This window comes from Bactrocera dorsalis, unplaced genomic scaffold (assembly GCF_023373825.1).
Source record: "Bactrocera dorsalis isolate Fly_Bdor unplaced genomic scaffold, ASM2337382v1 BdCtg157, whole genome shotgun sequence".
Classification (NCBI taxonomy): domain Eukaryota; kingdom Metazoa; phylum Arthropoda; class Insecta; order Diptera; family Tephritidae; genus Bactrocera; species Bactrocera dorsalis.
Genome location: NW_026038208.1, coordinates 26,925 through 50,000, shown reverse-complemented (window position 1 = coordinate 50,000; position 23,076 = coordinate 26,925). Strand labels below are relative to the sequence as shown.

The 23,076-nt window shown below is 37.2% G+C and overlaps 1 protein-coding gene across 1 annotated transcript; it reads left to right on the top strand.

Annotated features, from left to right (window-relative positions):
* The first annotated feature begins 12,511 nt into the window (after positions 1-12,511).
* Positions 12,512-19,802, top strand: LOC105227685 (F-box/LRR-repeat protein 14). The gene has a single exon (XM_011207169.4). The coding sequence runs from the start codon at positions 13,376-13,378 to the stop codon at positions 14,981-14,983; it is 1,608 nt and encodes a 535-aa protein (XP_011205471.2). The 5' UTR covers positions 12,512-13,375; the 3' UTR covers positions 14,984-19,802.
* The last annotated feature ends 3,274 nt before the right edge of the window (positions 19,803-23,076 follow it).

The following is a 23,076-nucleotide window of genomic DNA, read 5'->3' as shown; positions in this document are numbered from 1 at the left end:
CTGATGATCAACACGTCAATAAAATAAAGGAATTAGTGCTTAAGAATCGACGATTAACAGCCAAAAATCTTACTGGCATCGTTGGAATTTGGGAAGAATCAGTGAAAACCAGTTTGCAACAACATTGAGCCTAAGAAAAGTGAAATCTCGATTGGTTCCAAAATCACTAAATTTTTTTGAAAAAACAGAGTGGCGTTAACGTTTGTAAAGCAATGCTTTCCGACTACCAGGAAGGATATTAAAAAACGTATTATTACTGGCGAAGAGTCTTGGATCTATGCTTATGAGCCAGAAACGGACGATCATCGGTCGAATATCGTTGCAAAGGTGAGCCGAAACATTAAACGTGAGTCGCTACGTGCATTGAAAGCTATTCCGGAAATTAAATTTAACCACTGTTTCAAGGATTAAAAAAAGCTGACTGCTGAAGTTACTTCAATTGAATCTCCACAATTCTACGATCGCCTCTACCGAGCTTCTTCTGAACTTAGTGATGGGCGGCGACGTCATAGCTTTAAGTTTTTTACAGATAACCTGATGGTTGTGACAGTGAACGTTTGTTTTTCAAAACGGTTTCCACTCTCGAAGAAAGTGTTTTGAAGATGTCTAGTTTCAATTTGGATAGAACAATTTCTCATTCTCTATCGCGCTATGGAACATGTTTTTCGAAATCTTCATGGAAATTTGGGTAAAATCCTTTCATAACAATTGTGTATAGGTAATTTGATTTGTTTCTTCATTCAATAGGTCTATATTTTGCATTCCGCCGAAATTCACTTCACTTTTGTTTTTGCAAAGATCTTATAAAATTGTATGCTTCCAGGCAGAAAGGAACGACTAATTTCACTTTTAAGATTATGCTCGTACTTTCGTTTGTGGCAGTAAATGCAAAGTATAACTTCTGAAACAAGAGGCTAACCAGCTGAGCAATAAACTTTGTATACTATTGGCATCAGCGTTTGCCCGCTTTATTATGACGCCCCTAACATTGCCAATCAATTTTATTGCCGTTTTATGAGGCAGACAAGCGGACGAACGTACGAACGGACGAGTGAGCAGTGCAAACCATTGGCCGACAAATGCCAGGGAACCGTGGCGGATGACCAACAAATTTACAAATCGTGTTTACATTCACACACACAATCAAACATACAGTTGTGCGAACATGTGTAGACCATGGCGCCCAGCTGATGTGAACCAGCTTTGTTGCTTTTTACTTCATTTTTGTTGTTGCTGATTCATTCATTGCTCGTTTTACTGCTACTGCTGATGCCGCTCGCTTTATTAGTGTTGTTGTTGTTGTCGTAATTTTCATTTTATTGTTTCCATTTGCACATAAAAATGGAGTTTTACATTCGTTAGTTACTTAGCACGGTTGGTCCACACTGCCCGTGAGCTGCCGCAGCGTTGGCCGATTGGTGGGCTGCTGTGCCTTTGAAATGCTGCGGCCGATTCTGCTGCGGTTTATTGTGGTCAGCAACTTGTTGCGCCGAGTATGAGTAGTTCTTGATTTCTTATTTGCGCGTTCTCTCATCGCTGCATTGTTGTTGTTGCTGTCGCAGTCGTTGTGCATTAACAGTTGTCACGACCGGTTAGTCGCTTGACAGCGCACATTTTATGGCTCAAGTATGCGCGACAAAAGCGTACAAACAACCGTCATCGCATGCAAATTTTTCCACATCACAACAACAATGCAACAACAACATGTGTATATTTAAAAATAGCAACAGCACTTAATTGTTGGCTAACAGACTGTGTGGCGGTCGGCTGTTTGAAGATGGTGGGGATGTGCGGAAAACACTCAGTCTGCGCACCTGAGCTCACGATTGCACATACTATATGTACATATGTGAATATCTATACTATGTGCATGCCCTCTAGGGAAGTCCTTTGTGGATAGGAATTGTTTAATATTTCGTTGGGAGAAAGCTCTGTTAATTTTTCTGCGTAGTATTGGAAATTTAAAGCTGTTAATGGTAGGTAAATAATTATGAAACTTAAAAGGCCTAAGTTGAAATTACAATTTTTACACTGAATAGGAATGTGTCATTCTTTGCTAATAGCAACTTTTAATGACAGAAGAATCGCTATCGAAATAAGTTTCTAGAAATCTTCACTATACCTTGATTAAATAAGTGGATCTTGGTCTCTCTTATATCTTAAGTAAGGTATATTAAGTACCCACAAAGCTTGTAAACCCAGAAAGAAATCCCTATATGAAGGGTGTCCCAAAATTAACGCAATTTTAGAAATAAATAGAAAGCACAGCTTTTGGTCTTTCGATTGTAATATTTTTGTTGAATGGGGTTATTAACACATCGGGAAAACGGCTTTCCATACACATATGCACTCGTTTTTCAAAATTTTACATGACTATCCTACATAAATGTGGCTGAATGTCAATAATGCAACGTTGGATATCCACCTATGCAGCACGTGCAGTTGTGGGCTTGTTGCAATAGACCTGTGATTTCAAATAAGACTATAAAACAAATTTAAATCACACGATTTGATGACCAAAACGAGAGAGTACATCACCTAGTATTTCACGGGTTGTACGACCACATATTGGCCACATCAATATCATCCCAATTCGGCAAAACGAACTGGGTTATCATGTCGCGATATCAAGCACCAGTAACAGTCACAGCTTGATCAGCCTCTTTTTCAAAACAGTATTAAGTATTTGCTCTGTGGGTTCTCAGAACCTTAAAAGCGGCAACTTTGGCAATTTACAAACCCATCAAGTACCTCACCGCTTAGGAAAAATTAGCTTCGATTTGTTAATGAAATTTGAAATATTGTTCAATAATGAAGACACATTCTCTTATTGTGCAACGCTCCATTTTTTGTAAGCGCAAACTGTCGTCTGTCGATTTGCTTTTTTTAGAGTTGTCAGCACTTAGTACATTATTATATAAAAGATCAGCGCGACGAGCTGAGCCGATCTGTCTGTGTAAAAGATATTCTTTTTAGCGTATCAAACATGCTAAAAGTGCTTTATTCATGCTGTTTCCTAGTTTAGTGTTATACGTAATTTCAAAAGGAGAAATAGCAGGAGATATAGAGTTATTAAAGTAATTAAACTTGCATATCCAAGAGAACTACGAAAATCAATGGAGAATTTGCGTCAGTCAGTGGCGTAGCTACAACTTCGAGCGCCCGGGGCCAAGGATGTTCTGCCGCCCCCCTTTATCTACCCACCTACAAGTTTCATGAGATGGTTCGAACAAAAGTGAATTTTTACAAAATATCTTCGATATTAAGTATATAAAATTAGGAACTAGAAGCCACGAAAATTCTGAAGTCCCAAAATTCTCACAATACCGTTTTTGGGGAAATTGATAGTAAATTTAAAAGACATCTTATTAAAAGCCATAGAAAAAAACCCATTTTCGGCCTGTATCTTGTACACTTGTACACACGCCAGGAAAGTTTTATTATACATTTCTTCAATGGGTCTGTAAGCCTATAAGACGTTAGCGATAGCTTTAATAATACTACTCACTATACCTGTATCAGTTGCATCTTGTGAAAGATCTTTTAGCAAACATATATTGATCAAATCTTACTTGAGATCGTGCAGCGATCAAAGCTAGAAAAGTGCATCTTTAAGTTCTATCACTATTTTTAAGAAAGATATAAGCCAAAAGATATAAGACAAATTCAAGGACTGAAGAGTATTCGAGTAAAAATTATTATTTTTCATTGTTATTCAGATTATTACATTGTGAGTGTACAACTCTTTATCTTTTATAATAAATTTTGTAAAAAAAAATTTGTTGAAGTATTTTTCTAAATATTAAAAAACAGCGAAGATCGTTTGCCGCCCCCAAGACGTTGCGCCTGGGGCGACGGCCCCCTTGCTGATGAAGTCCAATTTTCTAAAATACTAGTTTCCCTGTATATAACTTTTTCAGCAGTAAGTACTTTTTATAAGATGTTATTATTATACTTACGCAGTATGACCACTTTAAAGTTTTCAAAAAATCGTTTTTCGCTTAAACTATGCTTTACAAGTATAGTCATAAAAATATGTATCAAGCTGATTTATATAGAGGAAAACTTTTTCAAACGTCTTATATAGTAAATCCCCCTCGAGTTCTACCAAAAACATATGAGAAACTGTAAACGCCTTTTTCTCTAAAGTACTTTTTCCAACTGGTGAGACAAATAACTTTGAACATTTTTATCCGATCAACTTAAAATTTTGAGATTATCTTTAAAATTTGCATAGTTAGATGTTACACGTCTCATCGCGGCGCGCTTAAAGAAACGTTCAAATAAACATCGCACGATTTGTTAATACAATCAACAAAATTAACCGAAAAAGATAATTTTTAATCAGCTTCAGATTAATACCTGTTAAGCGTTTCATAAGTTCAGTAAAAAAAATCATTATATTACGAAAAAAATATCGGATCTACACACGGTTTTATACCCGCTGCAGTGGCCATACCCTGTAAGTAAGAACGTATTATATAAAGTACCATATTTACTGCTAAAAATGTTCTCTGCAGGGGAACTGGTATTCCAGAAATTGGGACATCATTATCGTACTCGTTTACGATGTATTCGTATATGTTTGCACTTAGGTTCAATACTGTTGCTTCGGAGAATTCAAATTGGCACTTCAGTTGTAGAGAATATCTCCCACATGCACATCACCCACCCACCTACACACGCATATGGTATATTATTGAATGTACGAATATTATAAGTTGTCACACACACAGCTTGCGCCAGACTGGAGGCTCAATAAACAAGCTTTATTGCCTGTGCTTGTGCCTTAACGCCGATTTCACTTTTATCTCGGTTGCAACAAAAAATATACAGATAGATATGAAATGTTTACATAAATATACATACATATATAACTATACATCTCTTGCAGCACCTCTGCGCGTGCGTGCATGTACATATGTATACTATTCTGTAGCGTTGCGCATTAATGCGAAAGTGTCATCATCACAATCAGTGTTACAAATCTCTACTGATTTGGGTGCAGCAAAACTGTCAATGTGAGCCATTCAGACCGCATTTAGTTGTTGTTTTTTTATATTTATATAGCATTTTTGAGTTCAGCGCTGTAAAACGCTCACAATAATTTAATCTGATGAATGATTAAAGGGGTGCATAGAGTGTTAGTGATCTTGGTGGAATAGTTTTTTGAGATAAATAAGATATCTACTGTGTAATTTCTGAGATATTTTAATAGATGAGCTTCGATTATACTTAGTCCTACCGTGTACTAGTATGTATTTTAAAGTAGAGGTCGCACAGTTCCTTCATCTTCAATACTCTAGAACACTGGTTGGCAAACGTACACATTCAATAAAAAAAAATAATTTTTCAATTTTTAATCCAAAACACCTTGGGAAACATAATCGGAATCAAAAATTGAATTCTAATAAAAAAAAATTGAATTAAAATATTCGCAAACCTGGATTTGCTGACTCTGCCTGAACTAAAAAATTTTTGAAGCCTTCAAAATTTCTATGTGGTATTCGATTAGATTTGTTCTCCAACTCTGGCCATTATTTTTAGTCCAATGAATTCGAATCTGGACTTCCAGACGGCCAATCATCTGCAGCTATGAAACCGAAAATTGTGCTTTTAAGCCACTGCTGTGTGGTTTTTGCCTTGTGTACTGGAGCAGAATATTGCTGGAAGATCTAATGATCTCTATTGAAGTTAGTATTGCGTAACTGCCTTACCATACATTTTAAAACATCCTCCTGTTACACTTTTGCCTAAATTGTAACCTATTTTTCTCAGAAATATAGAGGCGTAAAGCCTTAACAAGAGACTCCCTACCAAATCATTACAGCAGCTGGATGGTATCGACGTCCAAGACAGTTTGGAATACAGTTTTCTGCATCTTTGAAGATTTTTGTTAAGATTTGATCAATATATTTATTAAAGAAAAATTTCTCAACAGTGAATCCTTTTTCATATGTAAATATTGTTCTCGTGCCACTGAAGACTATCACTACTCGACTAATTTGCTTAAAATGAGTTTCCGGAAGATGTCCAGTTAACCAGCGGTAGGCTTTCATGTCTAATAAAGTCTTGATTGATCTACTCGTCATATCCATTTTCCTTTATAAAATTTTATTTCTTTCAAGTTGCATTTGTTATAACAACTATAAGTATAATTTAATCTGAAAACCTAACCAACGGTATGCCTTTAAGAGAAAACGTTTGCTAGTTTTTCCTAGTCATGTTATTTGATATAAACGATTTTCAAGACGTCTTAAGGATAATTAGTAAGAATAAATTTTTTTATTAAGATCATTACCTTCATTTTGTCCGGCCAGCTTGCGTGGCATAGTTCTGATCTATAGTCTTTATTCTTCTGATCTGATAAAGATATTGAGCGATTGTAGCATTGTCTTGGACAATAATCCATGCCATGACTTAATTCTCCTATATTTCCGATATTAACGGTTCTAACAAGAGCTAGCTCCTTAGAAGAAAAAGACGTGTTAAAATTTACTTATCGATATCTCAAAAACTCAGGGACTTGTTCGTGTATATACAACCAGACATGGCACTTTTCATGAGTTTACAGGCGAAGGAAAAACGATATACAATAATAGAAATCACTCATATTGAAACAAAATTTCAGTTTTGATTCTAAAATGGTTATATATTGGTTATGTCTGACAGTGGAAGCCGAAATTTTATGCTACATTTATGTAGTAAATATGATGCAGTGAATCGTAAACAATAAAAAACACAATTTCGATTTTTTTGCTGATGCGTTGTTTTGCATTTTAGTTGACGACATACTTCATAAGGACTTTGGCGTTATGAATGTTTATGATGTTAGCCAGAAAATTAGCAGTTCTCAAATATTTGGATTCTGAAATTTGCACTCAATGTGGACTACTGCAATTATACTTTCATTAAGTAATTGAATGTGTAGAATCTTCGGTTGTGGTACTTAAATTTAACTCTGTGGCGATCGGCGAACTACTGCTTTATATTTTCCCATGTGCTGTTCAATTCGTCGAGCTTCTTGCGCAAGCAAACTGAAATTCTACTGTTTTCTCCGCCACCACAAAGATCGCCACACTCACTAAATATCAGGTTATGCGTAATACAATCGATTATTATCTGCATGCACTTTCGGGGTACGCTTTCAGGTGTTTTCTCATGTTTGTTCCTGTGCGCTGGCTTTTGTGCGCGTCTGCATTCACCTCCGATATTTGTTCACTTCGATCGTTCCGCCGCTCCCCCGTGTGTTTTTCAGCGAAAAGATTATTTTTCGAGTTCAAAATCTTTCATTATTTACCCCAATAAGCGCATGTGTGCGCCGGCGATGTGGGGAGAAACCTGTTCGAAACGCTGCACAGCGGCATGCCAAGCAGGTAGAATTCATTATTATGCGAAGCAATGATCGACGCGCTGATCGTCAGTGATTTTACGTCCGCACGCTGAAAGCGGAGAAAGAAGATGCTACAACAATTGCATTTCGTTAGCATTTTGGTTGAAATACACACTTATAACGCAAATACATATTTATGTATATTTGTGTGTCGGACAAAGTGCGAAGGATGCTGAAAAGGAAGGGACTAAAAGTGTCGATGGAAATCGTACATAAATCAGCGACTTTACACATTTTTCCTCCGAAGCCAGCACTGCACGACCATAGGCGGGTACGGTCGCAGTAACTGAGCAAACTCGAACAGGTAGATTTTCCGTTAGGTCGGCTCTGTTGTCTTTACGGGATTTTTGTTTTTTGGTACAATCATAAGCATCGAGACAAACAGTGCGAGCATTTCTTAGAGATATTCGAAACTGAAAAGATGAGCCCACCACTATTTCCAAGCCGAAGGTTATCTGTATATGCATATGTGTGTGTGTGTGCTATACAAATTATATTGGATAGGGATAGAAACGCTCAGTTCCAATCGAAAGGCAGTTGAGAGTATTATTACTACATAGTTGCCGTAGAAGAAAGGATCCTTTGCTCGTATAATATACCGATGTACCAACTTTGCACAACAACAATACATGTCAGATTATAGCATTCGCAACAGCAACAATAGCCGCAACCATGTGCACGTTAATAATATGGCAACGAGAACAAAAGGTTTACTCAGCACCGGAGCATTGCGGACCGGAGCTGCGTTGGCTTGGCGCGGCAACTTTGTATGTGTTTCTTGGAAATAAGGTACAAGCAATGACGAAGACAGTCTGGTGTTGCTGCTCCGACAATACACATTGGTTAGTACATGTATATACATGTGTGTGTGACTGCATTTAAGAGATACAGCAACAGAGCTTAGTAGACCACCACCGCCGACTCACACTAACACACGCTTCCCTTCTCGTGTTGATCGGACTGTGGCAGTGCCGTCCTCCGTGACGTTGACGGGAGTGTCTGAGGTTGAGGTACCTGCTGTATAATTGCTAACGGGGCGCATCAACTTTGTCCGTATGTCCATCTATTGTCTGGCATTCACTAAATTGCTTTCTATACAGTACTCGTATGTGATTATTATGAGGCTTTTAGTCTCTGGTTTAAAAACACGCTTACATACTTTCATAAGATTTTAGAAATTTTCTGAAGTATTTTTTTTTCTTAAGATCATGCAAATATATGGTTTTTTTTGCAAGTACTCATGTAAAAAATAATCAGGAGATCTTATTAGATCTAGGTCTGATCTAAACTCAATATTTTCTCTTCAAAAAGTATATCAAAATAAAGATGTTCTATTAAGCAAGTGCTTTCAGACCACATTTAAATAATATCTTAATTTTTTTATTATATTTTTATGACTTAACAACTATATTATTACCCATATACTAACTGATGATACTTCAGAAACTTTTTAGAACAAGAAATTGTGTTACCAGTTATAAATAATATTACATTAAACAGGTATTTTTAATACATATATGTATTATATAACTTCATTTCAAAAAATTGAAAGTTTATTAGCAATACGATTTAAAAATTCCTGCATTACTGCTCGTTGTCATATTTAGTGGAATAAATAACTTTGGTACATCTAACTATATACATATATCTATATGTATATCTCGATAATTCAAACGAAATTTGTATAATCTTTTCTACTTTCTTTAATAATATCATTTGATTTTTTTTAGATTTCTTCTTAGATTTTTTATAGGTAGGTCCGTTGAAAAAATTATGATTGAATTAACAAAAATTTATTTTAAATCTGTTTATCAATTATTAACCAAAGGGAAACTACCCGATCCTCTCGGACTTCAAAAATCCCTACAATTGTAAGAATTAGACTAATATTCAAAGTGAGTCCTAAAAATTACCAATTTTTTTGGATATTGTATAAAATGCATATTACATTATCCTTAAAAGATATTATTTATTCAAAATATTATTATGCATAATAATAAATTATTTCCAAAATAGGACATTGTTATTCGACACGGACGAGGGCACTCAGAGCTACACTATATCTAGTGGAGTAACGTAAGGCTTGGTTTTAGGCCCGCTGCTATGCAACTTGAAGTTCGACGGGGTGTTAAGAATACCGTGTTAAGAATACCGTCGATCGCTCAACATAGGAGATTGTAAGATTACTTCACAGTCAAAGTTGAAGTTCATTGGTGTAATAGTGGGCTCAAGACTTAAATTCAAGGAGCACTTGGAAAATACGGCAAGTAAAGCAAATAAGAGCATTATAGATGCTTTATCCAGAATGCTGGCAAATAAAGATTGTGTGTGTTCTAGGCAATGATTTTTAATAGCTAAGGCAATGATATCAGTTATACTCTCTGCGATTTCAATATACATACGCTAGACATATGTATGTAAATAATATGCTAGACCAATCAAAGAAGTGCATAGGCTTTCTGCAATACGCGTGATAAATGGTTTCAGAACCATACCAAACGAACGACGCTGTTGAGGTATTAGTCAGTATAGAAGACTCTGTGTCAGTCAGTCCGTATAATACAGGAGACTTAAATGTCGTATTCTCTCCCATGAGGTAATATGTACTCCAGTAGTTCTGTGGGAGAGACATAAGATCGGAGTAGTTAGGCTTAATGGATTAAATTTCTGCACTCCGGCATTCAATACTTCCTTCTTCTATAAAAGTTAGTAAAGAGTACGTTTGGGACGAACCACCAGCGCATGTATAGATCTTTAAATGTTTTTGTATGAATTTTCTTCGGCAACTCGATTGCGGCGGCTCGAATGGCTGGTATATTACTTGTATCATTAAATGCTCTTTTCATGTTGATTTTTAGTTTTTGAAATATAAAATAGTCACTTGATGATAGATCAGGCGAATACTGGAGGGAGTTAATGAGAGAAATCCGTTTCTTCATCAAAAACTCGTTCGCTTTCATGGTCTTCATTTAATGCATGTGGAACAAACCGCGCACAAACCTTTCTTTAACCAAATCTTTGTTAAAATTCTATTAATAATCAACTTTTCATTCAGTCAACTTTTTCGTAGTAAAATTTGAATCGAAACCAACGATTTCTCGGAATTTTTCGACCACTATTATGGTTAATTTAGCACGATTACTTGACTCTGAATGACTTGGTGGTCACTTAGTGGTCATTTAAATCTTCAGCACCATATTGAAATCATGTACATAAATATGTAAACCACGTATAAACTCGAGTCCGTCTCATACAGTAGTCACCCTAAACTTTTTTCATCATTTGGTACGTTTCAGTGAAATTTTTTTTCAAGTTTAACATAAAATTTTAAAATTGCTCTTGGTAAAAATGGAACAAATAAAATATACATATGTATGTATGTATAATAATTTAATAAATAGTGCTTGACAACACTGATTGTGGTATGATTTAAATACAAAGTTGTGTTACTTTTTGAGATATACCTTGTATATTAAAAATAAATTTTTTTAGAATATTAGTAATAAACAAATATTTATTTTATACTTACTTATATTTACTTTCTTGGAACTCAGCTTAAATATACCTATTCAGAGAAATTTAGAGAAAAAAATTGTATAGAGCATTATTTGTTATCAACAGTGTGGTGTCTCATGTCTCCGAGAAATTTACAACTAATCACAATCTATACCGGATACCTAAACCGCAAAAAATATACACATATATACATATATTTCCACTTATTCCATGAACTTAGAAATATTGAGAGCCCGTTTGTCACCAAACTTTGGCAACAAATCGCAGTGTTCTTGTGTTCTGATTACTTTGAAATCATTAAAATAAAGTTCCATATAAATAAGCAGGCCATTTGGCGTTTCAAAATTTCCTGGTGTTATTTAATAACTGTAAAGAAATAAGCCTTAGTAAAAATATAACCTTTTCAAACAATTCTGTATTAGTAGTTGTATATAAAGATGTTGTTTTTGTTACCTTGAAAATCGCTATATGAAAGTTCGACTATATATGTAAGTATGAACATACTTATGTACATATGTATATATACAGGGTCAATAAATATACATAGTTGAAGATTTCTGACTCTTTTTGGGGATTGTTAGATCGCCACGCATGTTAGCTTACTTCAGAAACTTCTTAGTTTGCAGAATAGAAACTTTAGTAGTGTCATTAATATGTTCTCAAAGTCTTCAAACGTTTTCAACTGTAGGTAGTCAAGATATACATACATATGTATGTATGTAAAAAGCTAGATTAATATGATATCGAACAATTGAACGGGAACTCGGCTAAAATCTTGGAATAATTACATACATATAGCGTGAATTGAAAGAAGATTTAGCCACTTTTATACTCTCGCAACATGTTGCTGTGGAGTATAATAGTTTTGTTATTATTTGACTTAAGTATGTCTTCAAATAAAGTAACGAAGTGCACTTGCATTGTATTCCCTATATGTACCCCGTTCATTATCGCTCCAAATGTAAGAAGATCTACATACTAGACGTGACGTAAGATGTTAAGTAATCTAGATTTGATACCGCTCTAAACAATAAACATCATATACTTACACATGTATAGACATAGGCACATACATATGTACATATATTTGTATGTAAGTTCAGAAACATGCATACACACACACTTATTTAGGAGTGTACACAAATAAAATAAATGAATATTGTAAAGACGTAGTATTTCTGGAAAAAATAACAGAGAATAAAGTCTCAAATTTCTTATCTGGTTTTCTTTCGAGCTGTGAGCGCACGGAAGAAAAGCAGCCCAGTAGGCAATGCGCACCGATAACGAAATTCAAAGTCAAAGGCAATACCAAGCGTCAACAATATTTGCCCGTTCTTTATCTGAAGACTTGCTCTTCATGCAAGTGTGTGTGTTTCTGTGAGCGACACTCGCATGTGTGCGTGAGAAAATTCAGCCATCTTGCTTTGTTTTCAAATACTGTGCTCTGTGCTAGCAAGAGATATTGCATTGCTCCTTACCGCTGAAAACAGTGGAGTTGCTCACGAGAGCAAAGCGATAAATTCAGCGCACTCTCAGGTATGCATGTGTGTGAAAGTCAACATTTCAAAGCGAGGTAACATTTTATTTAAAAACTAAACATACAGAGCAGACGAGTTTAGTCTGTGAAACATTGCTGAACATAACGGTTATAATTCGGAGTTCGTTGGTGAAGTGTAAAGTCAACAACAGAAATAGTAAATTACCGCTGAATTATAAACCAAGCCACTTTCAAGCTCAATGAGCACGTGTATAGTGATTAATATTAAATATATAGTGATTAACAGTAAATAAATTGAAGAAATAGTCGCGTCGTGCCCGAAAATCCAAGGAGCATTAGTCAGAACAAGATAAAAGGAATCTCGAAAGTGTTTTTTAAATTTCAATTGTGAACTGATACGGTAATTTCATTATCACAGTGGCAATCAGTTCTGCTAGTAGAAGAACCATAGCGAGAGTGTAAGAAAAAATTACGACTGAGGAGATAAACTGGGAGGTGAAGAGACATAGTCAAGAATTATATCGAACGCGTACGGTAGTGCCGCGTAGAGTAGTGACCGAAACGTATCAAGTCACCTTTATGGACAAAGCGTCGCTTCAAGTGTACGAGCGAGAATAAGAAACTATAGAAATAATAACACCGACCAGCTTAAATTGCCCCTTTGCGCAAGTTTAATCAAATTAAGTCACGCCAGGGTCCGTATCGCAACGCGTCGCGACGTCCAACTGCGTTACTAAAGACAAAATGTGCCCCAACTGATAGCCTCGAGAAGACAACCAACAATCAAGCTATCTTGGTTGTTCGCCACTTAAGCTCTGAAATATTCTATTTGGATTAAGTTGACCTTCAGCGCCAATTGTAGCGGCAGAGCGAATATTATAAAGCGCACACAGTTCAGCACACTAACTGTTTACTTCCCTGCATTCGTTTCAATCAATTCCGACACAGAGCTTCCAACGTTACACACGATGGCTACAAACACGGAAATACTACCCTTCCATCATCACACAACCATTTCTCTACAAACTGCGGCTGCACTGACCAGCTATCATGGTGGTGGCAGTGGTGGCGGCGGCGGCAATGGTAGTGGCGGTGGGGCGGCTGGTTCCGTACTGCCAAATGCTACACAACTGGCCGCGGCCGCTTGGAACATGGAGGACTGCCTCTACCAACAGACTGAACTTCCCGCCCTCACACAGCGCGCACACCATCTGCTGCGATTCACGCCCTACGCGTTGCATCATCGACCCCAACTGCAGACATTACCACCCGCGTTGTACCTCCAGCATGCCGCGGCTGCTGCCGCCGCTGCGGCCGCACATGCGCAGCATCATCACCATCATCATCATCTGCAGCATAGGCCGGCGTCGCCCGAGAGTCCAGCGCCTATCGAGGGTACACACATTAGCAATCTCTTCCCCGAAATACTCGAAATGATCTTCCAGAAGTTGCCGGTACGGGATTTGGGTCGCGCAGCTCAGGTGTGTGTTGCTTGGCGTGATGCAGCATATGCCAAGAGCGTGTGGAAGGGTGTTGAAGCAAAGTTACATCTCAAGCGTTCCAGTCCTAGTCTTTTCAATTCGTTGGTACGTCGCGGCATTAAAAAGGTGCAAATACTTTCGCTGCGCCGTTCGTTAAAGGATCTTGTACTCGGCGTGCCATCACTAGTCTCGCTAAATTTGAGCGGTTGCTTTAACGTGGCCGATGTGAATTTGGGTCATGCTTTTTCCGTGGATTTGCCGAATTTAAAAGAGCTGGATCTTTCGTTATGCAAACAAATCACCGATACGAGTCTCGGACGCATTGCACAACATCTTAAGAACTTGGAGACACTTGAACTTGGCGGTTGCTGCAACATTACTAACACCGGTTTGTTACTCATCGCGTGGGGTCTGAAGAAACTGAAACATTTAAATTTACGTTCCTGTTGGCACATCAGCGATCAGGGTATTGGTCACTTGGCTGGCTTGAGTAAGGAAACAGCCGAAGGTAATATGGAGTTGGAATATCTTGGTCTGCAGGATTGCCAACGACTCAGCGATGAAGCGCTCGGTCATATAGCACAAGGTCTAACGTCACTAAAGTCAATAAACCTGAGCTTCTGCGTCTCCGTCACGGACAGCGGCCTCAAGCATCTGGCGCGTATGCCCAAACTCGAGCAACTCAACTTACGTTCCTGCGACAACATCTCCGACATCGGCATGGCGTACCTCACCGAAGGCGGCAGCGGCATTACCTCACTCGATGTCAGCTTCTGCGACAAGATAAGCGATCAAGCGCTCTCACACATCGCACAGGGACTCTATCGTTTGCGTTCGCTTAGCCTAAATCAGTGCCAAATAACCGACCAGGGTATGTTGAAGATCTCGAAATCGCTGCAGGAACTGGAAAATCTTAACATCGGGCAATGCAGTCGAATAACGGACAAGGGGTTAGAGACGCTAGCGCAAGATCTGGTAAATCTAAAGACGATCGATTTGTACGGTTGCACGCAATTATCTTCAAAGGGTATCGACGTCTTCATGAAATTGCCGAAGTTGATAAAACTGAATCTCGGCCTATGGCTCGTAAGATGATGCGTCTCACGCAGCAAAAATCAACGATGCGCCAAATATTCTTCGGCGCGACAATGCAACAATGTTTGTATAACGAATTCGGTATGGCAGCATAAATTCGGAATTCAAGGTCCTATGAGCAACGTGTGTAGGGCAGCCAAAGGGTTAGTAAGGAAGAGGGCAGCAAGTAGACAATTTGCAGATATTTTCTAGCACAAACACACTTTAATTTCGGATGATGAAGGTGATCAAACAGCGAAATCAGCTCAATCTCTTGTGTCTAAATTTTGATCTTGCCTCGCGCCTAATTGCTTTCTAGAATACACCACTGCAACCATGAGTCCGGGAATAATGCAACAAAGCGGCAACCCATAATTATGCAAAGCACACACATGTATATGTGTGTTTGTCTGCCTGTATATATGGGTGTGTGTGCAGACGAATGTGCGCTCGTGCGGCTAGAAATGTGTATCGCCAGCATGCAAACTCGCCAGCGCGCCACTGAATAAATGCGCGCACGAGGCTCAGCGGCGGAGATGGGGACAACTGCAACGCCAAGGCGGAGAGGCGGCTTTGAGAAGGGTGCAAATCGTTGGAAAAAAATTAAAATACCGACAAAATAAGACGAATAAAATTAGTAAAAAACATGTTCGAAATAATAAGAGTGGTACAATATAACAAAGCCAGCGCAGACCGACCAACAACAACAGCAACGCATGCATGACTTTCGTTTCTCATAAACACGGCGTGTACTAAATTTAAAACAGCAATGAAGAACCCAATAAAAACGCGAATAGGAGAAACATTGAACAAAGTGAAACGAAACACCAACGACCAAAACAAGGCTGCGCCAGCAAGAACGACAACAACAACAACAGCAACAGCAGCAACAATGGCGATTAACTTGGACGCGAAGTCAGGCACGCAACACAGCGCAGTCCACCAGACAGACAGCGCACAGCAGACCATGCGGACAGACAAGAACACACACGCTGAAACTCATATGTGCTGCCTTCATGTATGTACATATGCATATCAGTATGTATGTGCATGTGTGTAGCTATGTAACTGCGCTGGTATTATGGCTACTGCAAAGGCTGCTCGCATGGTTGCCTTGTTGGCTGACGAACGGTGGACCGGAAGGCTCGGCTGGCATGCCAGTACCCCAGCCAACGCGACTTGACTTGGCACGGCTCGGCTGGCTGGCTGAATGCATGGACGTATGGCTAACCACTTGCCTTGGTTTGCGATGGCGGCTCACCGCTTTGGTCGCGCTTACTTTGCATACAACAAACACACATGCAAATGCCTCCGAATGGGCTTTATTTACATATATGTATGTATATTGGCGATGCGTGCAGACAGCAAATATCGGGGCGGCAATTTGGGTTGATGTGGCCGGCAGCTAAGACCTGGAGCATGATGCGAATAGAACACTCGTGTAGAGGCAAATGTAACGGTTATCAAGCGCTATTCGAATGACTTGAATTTAAATCACAACTTTTTGAAATTAGTAATATACACCAAACCACCACCAACAACAATCAACAATTCCAGTAGACGAAACAAAAGCCAAAGTAGCAAAATCAGCAACAAACACAGGAAATACGTAGATGCAATGCAAGCAACAACGCCAGCAGAGTTGACGTTAACAATAGCAACAACAAATCGATGATAGTTTGCGCGTGACAACAGGAATGCAACCAACAGCAAGGCAACAATTAGCAACGCGAGACCGTGGCGGCGGCAGCGTAGCTGCTATTGTTGCTGCGCAAAAGCAACACGACAACTGGCGGTGCCAAGAGTCAGTTCTAGCGGCGCAAGGTTCACTTTTTAGTTCACCTCTAGTGTATCAAGTTAAGGCTGAGCTCATTTTTAACAAAGTTAAGGCACAACAACAACAAAATTATAAAACAAAAAACACGACAATAGCAAAAGTAAATGCACGAACGACCCTCACTTTTGTCTGTCTGTCTATTGTACACACACACACATACATATACACAGCAAAACGTATGAACTAATGCAAACAAACGCATGAACACCTGTAAAGCTCTGAACAACTACATGCATACAAACAACAAAAATACTAAAAAATCCACATAGTAATCCAAAAACAAAAAAAAATAAAACAAAAACAACACACATTTAAAAGCAAAAAAGCACACGCTGAAAGAGTGCATATAAAAACGATAGAAAATATTAAAGTAAGAATCGTTGGCAACAACAACAGTGTGGCGCACCTTAGCTGCGCGCCTTGCTGCGCTCGTTCTGACACTGTGTAACAAAGCGCCAGCATGCAAATTGAAATTAAATGCGAATACTGAAATTAAAGCATTGGCCACAGTTGAGTTTTTTTTGTTGGTTTTGAATTTATTTTCGCTTGTAATAATATTGGCCTTTAATTAGTTTGTGAATTTTAAAAATTGTATGTAAAATGTAAGAAACAATAAGATTTGAATCTATCAAATTTTAATATCAGCTTGATTGTGGCAATGCGTTTATACCCGGAAAAAATTATAAATAAATTTAATTGCAAACAAGATTAAATATCGCCAACATTTCATTATTCATACCGTTTTGTTGAGTAGTGTAACTTGCACTCGTATGCAAATGCCGAGTGGTTGTGTGGAGCGACTGTCTTCGATTGTGCTTCTGTGCTCAGAACACTGGCTTGAAGAACTTGATGGGATGACTCATGCTAGGAAGGGTAGCAGTAATGCCGTTGGCTGACTGATTTTGTTGTAACTGCAAAAAGTTCGAGTCACAACTCGAGAGAAAATCAAATAAGAGCAAACTAAAATTATAAAGTATAATGAAAATAAAAATAAATGTATAAATACAGCAGCAAACAAGTATATTTATTATGAATCAATAGCTATTAAAAGAAATAACACAAATGCTCTGTAAAAATACACTTAAAAACGCAAACTAAAAACAAAAATTCATTGAAATAAAACTTTGCATAAAAAATAAAATAAAATAGGTAATTGGAACTGCAAGAAGAGGTGCTGGAACTGTGGTCGCAAATAACAATAGGAGAAAATGTAGTATTGGATCAAGGGGGGGATTTTGGGTTTCAAAACTCTTCTCCGAAATCGGATATTTGTATCCAAATTCAGATGAATTTACAAAGTAAAAAAATACAGAAAGGAATTCCGGGTCTGCTACTGAGAAAATGTAAAGTATACTTGTGGCAACCCTGTAGTTTGTAGTTCGGTTGTTTTTAAATAATTTGATGCCAAAACTTTCTTAAACATTTTGTTTGCATTTCGATAAGATTTTAAATGTTTTCGCTTAAATATGCTTTGATCGCCTACATGTCTCGTGTTTTCATATGTGAAACGTCGTCTAATGCTGCGATTACTTGAGATCACTGATAAGTGCAGAGTCACAGATTTTAAAAATCATCAGTTAGCTCGCTGAAACTTGCTGATTATTGGCTGCGATAATAAAATTTTATTACTAGATTTTAGTCCTTGACCATAACGTTACGAGGGTCGCAGACGTCAGTATGAAAGCAGACTGTCAAGAACCGAAATGACCGCTTCTAACGTCAAACTATTTTGAAGGTTGGAAAGCCGTTCGAATTTATGCAAAAAAGAAATCAATTTGTTCCTTAATCGTATGTGTCCAGCCGAAATAAAAATATTTTCTACTGCAACAAAGTCAGTCAAACTAATACTAGCTAGTAAACAGCATAAAAGACAAAATGTAAAGAAAATTCTCCGAATAATTTCTGTTAATAATATCGCCTGGTAAGAAGTAGAGTTTTAAAATAACTTTTTTTTATTGCTGAGGGGTGTGAAAAATTCAATAAAATAAGAAGAAAATGTCATGTGTTGAGAAGTTCCGCTGATTTTTTGTTAAATTTTGTTTAAATTTAGTTTAAATATCAAAACCAAAATTTTAAAAATATTAAAAAAATGTAAAAATCGGGAGAAATTAGTGAGTACATATTTACTTATGCTATATGTAATTCAAGAAGCAAAAAAAGAGAACACGAATTCTTTTCTATTGTGATATAAAAATTTATAAAAATAAACTTAAAGAGTTAGTTTTATTAAATAAGCTATAAATGTATGTAGTAAATCCAGAAATCTTAAAAAACAAAACTAAGCACAGGAACTATCTAAAAATGAGTTGAAAACTGAAAAATTCTGTGCTCAACAGTTTTAGAAAAATCTGTAAACTAATAACTGTTTTATTTGGTTTCAAATTTCATAAAATTTTTGTTGAGTAAAAGCAATAATAACTAACTAAAAAATAAACACTTTGCTACAATTATTTCAAACCACTTGGAGTTAAAAATTTCATGTCCAACAACAGCAACAATGTAAAATTAAGACAGAGCAACAAGAAAATCGAAACCAAACCACAATTTTGCCTTATTTCTAGCTTACTTACTTTTTGTAATGTATATATCTAGATCTGTTTTTTTCTAATCTAAGTTGTGTTTAGTTCGCTAACTGTTTAATATTGTTTGTTTTGCTTATGTGTTTAACAAAATGCACTACTGTAAGTCGTCTTACACCTAATCTATTCATAGTTGATTTAGTTAACCGTTATAGTCTTCGTTTGTATGTGTACGTATATTTAAGATTATGTAAGTAGTGTTTTGTTATAGCATAATATTGTAAGAAAAATAAAAGAAATAAGACAATTACATAAATACTTCGCCTATCAAGCAAATATATAGCATACATATGGGCGTGAGTGCAGGAGGAACGGCGTTTGACAGTTAATCTACTGGCAGTTCTTCGGAGATATGCAACTAAAATCCTAAAATACAAATAAAAATTATTAAAATACAACCAAATCGCAAAATTAAACAAATTAATTGTATTGTTTTTCTTTGGAGTCACACGAGTAGGGTTCAAAGTCTGCTAAGAGGAATTTCGGGTTTTCTCAATTTGTTTTGAAAATTTTGAAATCGATGCAAGATGTGTTCTATCTTTCAATATTTTCTATTTAGAGCAGGGTCCGTGAGAGAAGGGAAATCGGAGAAAATTCTTCACGGGCCGGTGCTGAGCAATAATTTTTTACAGGTTGCCTTCCCTAACAATTGATGAGAAAGGGTCATATATTTTCATCTGCTTTGCTTCCTACGCCTTGGGCTTGAAGACTCTAGAGAACGGTTTTACTAACATTACGACGTCAATAATAATGATATAAAAATGATTTTCGCAAATTTAGACAGGGTTTCTTGTACTATATGGGCTAAAAAGCCTTTCTCCCGATAAGGAGATTGAAATCAAACTTACCCAAGTTTCAAGACATTTCATTGAAAACATTTTCACGTTATCGATTTCGAAGTGTTGCCACCTCTACTATGTTTGTGTACAATGAAGAAGTTAAACGCACTATTTTTTATAAAGAATTGTTTCCTAAAGGAAAAAAACTGCTTATACACAGTTGGCACGATAATGATGATCACTTCTTACGTCAGAAGATATTTCGAAAATTCATGAAGTTTTGTTGAGTAATCGAAAAATTAAATTAAGTAAATTGGTTAAGATGCTTGGTATTTCAATGGAATGTTTAGGTCGCATCATTTCCGATTTTTACTATGGAAAATCATTGCGTGCGATGTGGCTGCATTTTTGCGTTTGAGCTATGGAGTAGATCATTTAGTACATACCATAAATAGATAAACTTCGTAACATCTACACTAAATTAAAAGTTGTTGCTGTAATGGCAGAAAACAATGCTCGAATCGTTTTGAGGGATTCACCAAAATGGAGAATTGAGAAGTAAGATAAAAATCTTTCCAGTTACGGAGTCCCCTATCCTGGAAAATTTAAATTGTATTAAATTGTAATCCCACATTTGGTCTATGGATATCCGACTTTTGTAACGGGTGATTTTTTTGAGGTTAGGATTTTCATGCATTAGTATTTGACAGATCACGTGGGATTTCAGACATGGTGTCAAAGAGAAAGATGCTCAGTATGCTTTGACATTTCATCATGAATAGACTTACTAACGAGCAACGCTTGCAAATCATTGAATTTTATTACCAAAATCAGTGTTCGGTTCGAAATGTGTTTCGCGCGCGTGTTTTGTTCAGCGATGAGGCTCATTTCTGGTTGAATGGCTACGTAAATAAGCAAAATTGCCGCATTTGGGGTGAAGAGCAACCAGAAGCCGTTCAAGAACTGCCCATGCATCCCGAAAAATGCACTGTTTGGTGTGGTTTGTACGCTGGTGGAATCATTGGACCGTATTTTTTCAAAGATGCTGTTGGACGCAACGTTACGGTGAATGGCGATCGCTATCGTTCGATGCTAACAAACTTTTTGTTGCCAAAAATGGAAGAACTGAACTTGGTTGACATGTGGTTTCAACAAGATGGCGCTACATGCCACACAGCTCGCGATTCTATGGCCATTTTGAGGGAAAACTTCGGACAACAATTCATCTCAAGAAATGGACCCGTAAGTTGGCCACCAAGATCATGCGATTTAACGCCTTTAGACTATTTTTTGTGGGGCTACGTCAAGTCTAAAGTCTACAGAAATAAGCCAGCAACTATTCCAGCTTTGGAAGACAACATTTCCGAAGAAATTCGGGCTATTCCGGCCGAAATGCTCGAAAAAGTTGCCCAAAATTGGACTTTCCGAATGGACCACCTAAGACGCAGCCGCGGTCAACATTTAAATGAAATTATCTTCAAAAAGTATATGTCATGAACCAATCTAACGTTTCAAATAAAGAACCGATGAGATTTTGCAAATTTTATGCGTTTATTTTTTTTAAAAGTTATCACCCTTTACATGCCGAAAGCCGCAGGGACTCGGACGTATAAAACCACCTTTCATAAAATACGCATAGTCTTGATTTGGATCAGAATTTTTGAGATTTTAATCTGAAAGTTACCATACATCTCTTTCTCTTTGAGAAGCTGCTTCTTTGTCGGAACTGTCGATATCAGGCCTCTATAGCCGCCATTCAAAAGATAAAGTTCTTTTTAAAATTTTTTTTTCTTATTAAATAATTTGATATACAATATAAAATTCTCGTATCACTGTGTTTGTTGCCAAACTCTTCCGAAATGAAATCCGATTTCGATAAAATTTGTGCGGTTATTGCGTAAGTCTGAAAACAACGTATATTTCATACCCCTAAAGCTGTAACTTGAGTAAAATTCGCAAAAAAAAATGCGTGTTCGTCGGATCTAATGAGTTTAATGTGTCTATATCTTAAACCACTTAACCTACATCAACGAAATTGACTCAGCGCAAATATTGTAAGAACTCTACTACATTGTGAAACTTGGTAATGTTAAAAACTACTTAAATGCCACGTTAGATGGCATGACACTGCTTTAATAGAGACTGGAACAAAATTGGACCATGGGCGTGGCATCGCTCACTTTTAGGTGAAAACACCTTCTTCTTCTTCTTCAGAACTCAGATGTTGTCATCGTCTATGCCTTTGCATTATATAGCAGGACAGCAATAATGAGTGACTTGTTACCTTATGAAAATGGGCGAAATCAGACAAGAGCCACGCTTACTTCCTTAATAATACAATTTTAAATTACATTTTATTTTTTCCTTTCGAGTGTATAAATCAAAAAGCAATTAATATAACGGGATAAAACTTTGCGGCAATGGAGCCAAAACTGTTCAAGCTCCCGGGTACCGAATATGTGGACATTAGAGCATATAGTTGACTTTTTACCGAAAACACCGGTCAATGTGTGATCAAATCAATTGCATCTCCTTCAAAGTAATCCCCTCCCGTTGCAATACACTTATGCAAACGAATTTTCCAGTCATCATAGCACTTGGAAAATCTTCCGTCGTGATGCCCAACAGAGCCTTCTTCGATTCAGCGTTTATATCTTCAATTGAGTCAAAACGGTGTCCTCGGAGTGGTCATGTTAATTTGCTAAATAGCCAGAAGTTACACGAAGGTAAATCAGGCGAATGTGGTGATTGCAGCACGATATTAGTTGAAAATTTGGCGAAATGATCACGAAGATGGTGCGTTATCGCACTTCTTTGTTCAATAAATTCAGACATAGTAAAAATCGAAGAAATTTAGTAATATAGTCATTATAGGAGGTCACAAGTTAGGGTCCGCTAATGAAGGAACAATTCAGCTGA

Bases quoted from the DNA above. Each gene is read 5' to 3' on its own strand.
- LOC105227685 (XM_011207169.4), top strand. From the start codon at position 13,376: ATGGCTACAAACACGGAAATACTACCCTTCCATCATCACACAACCATT.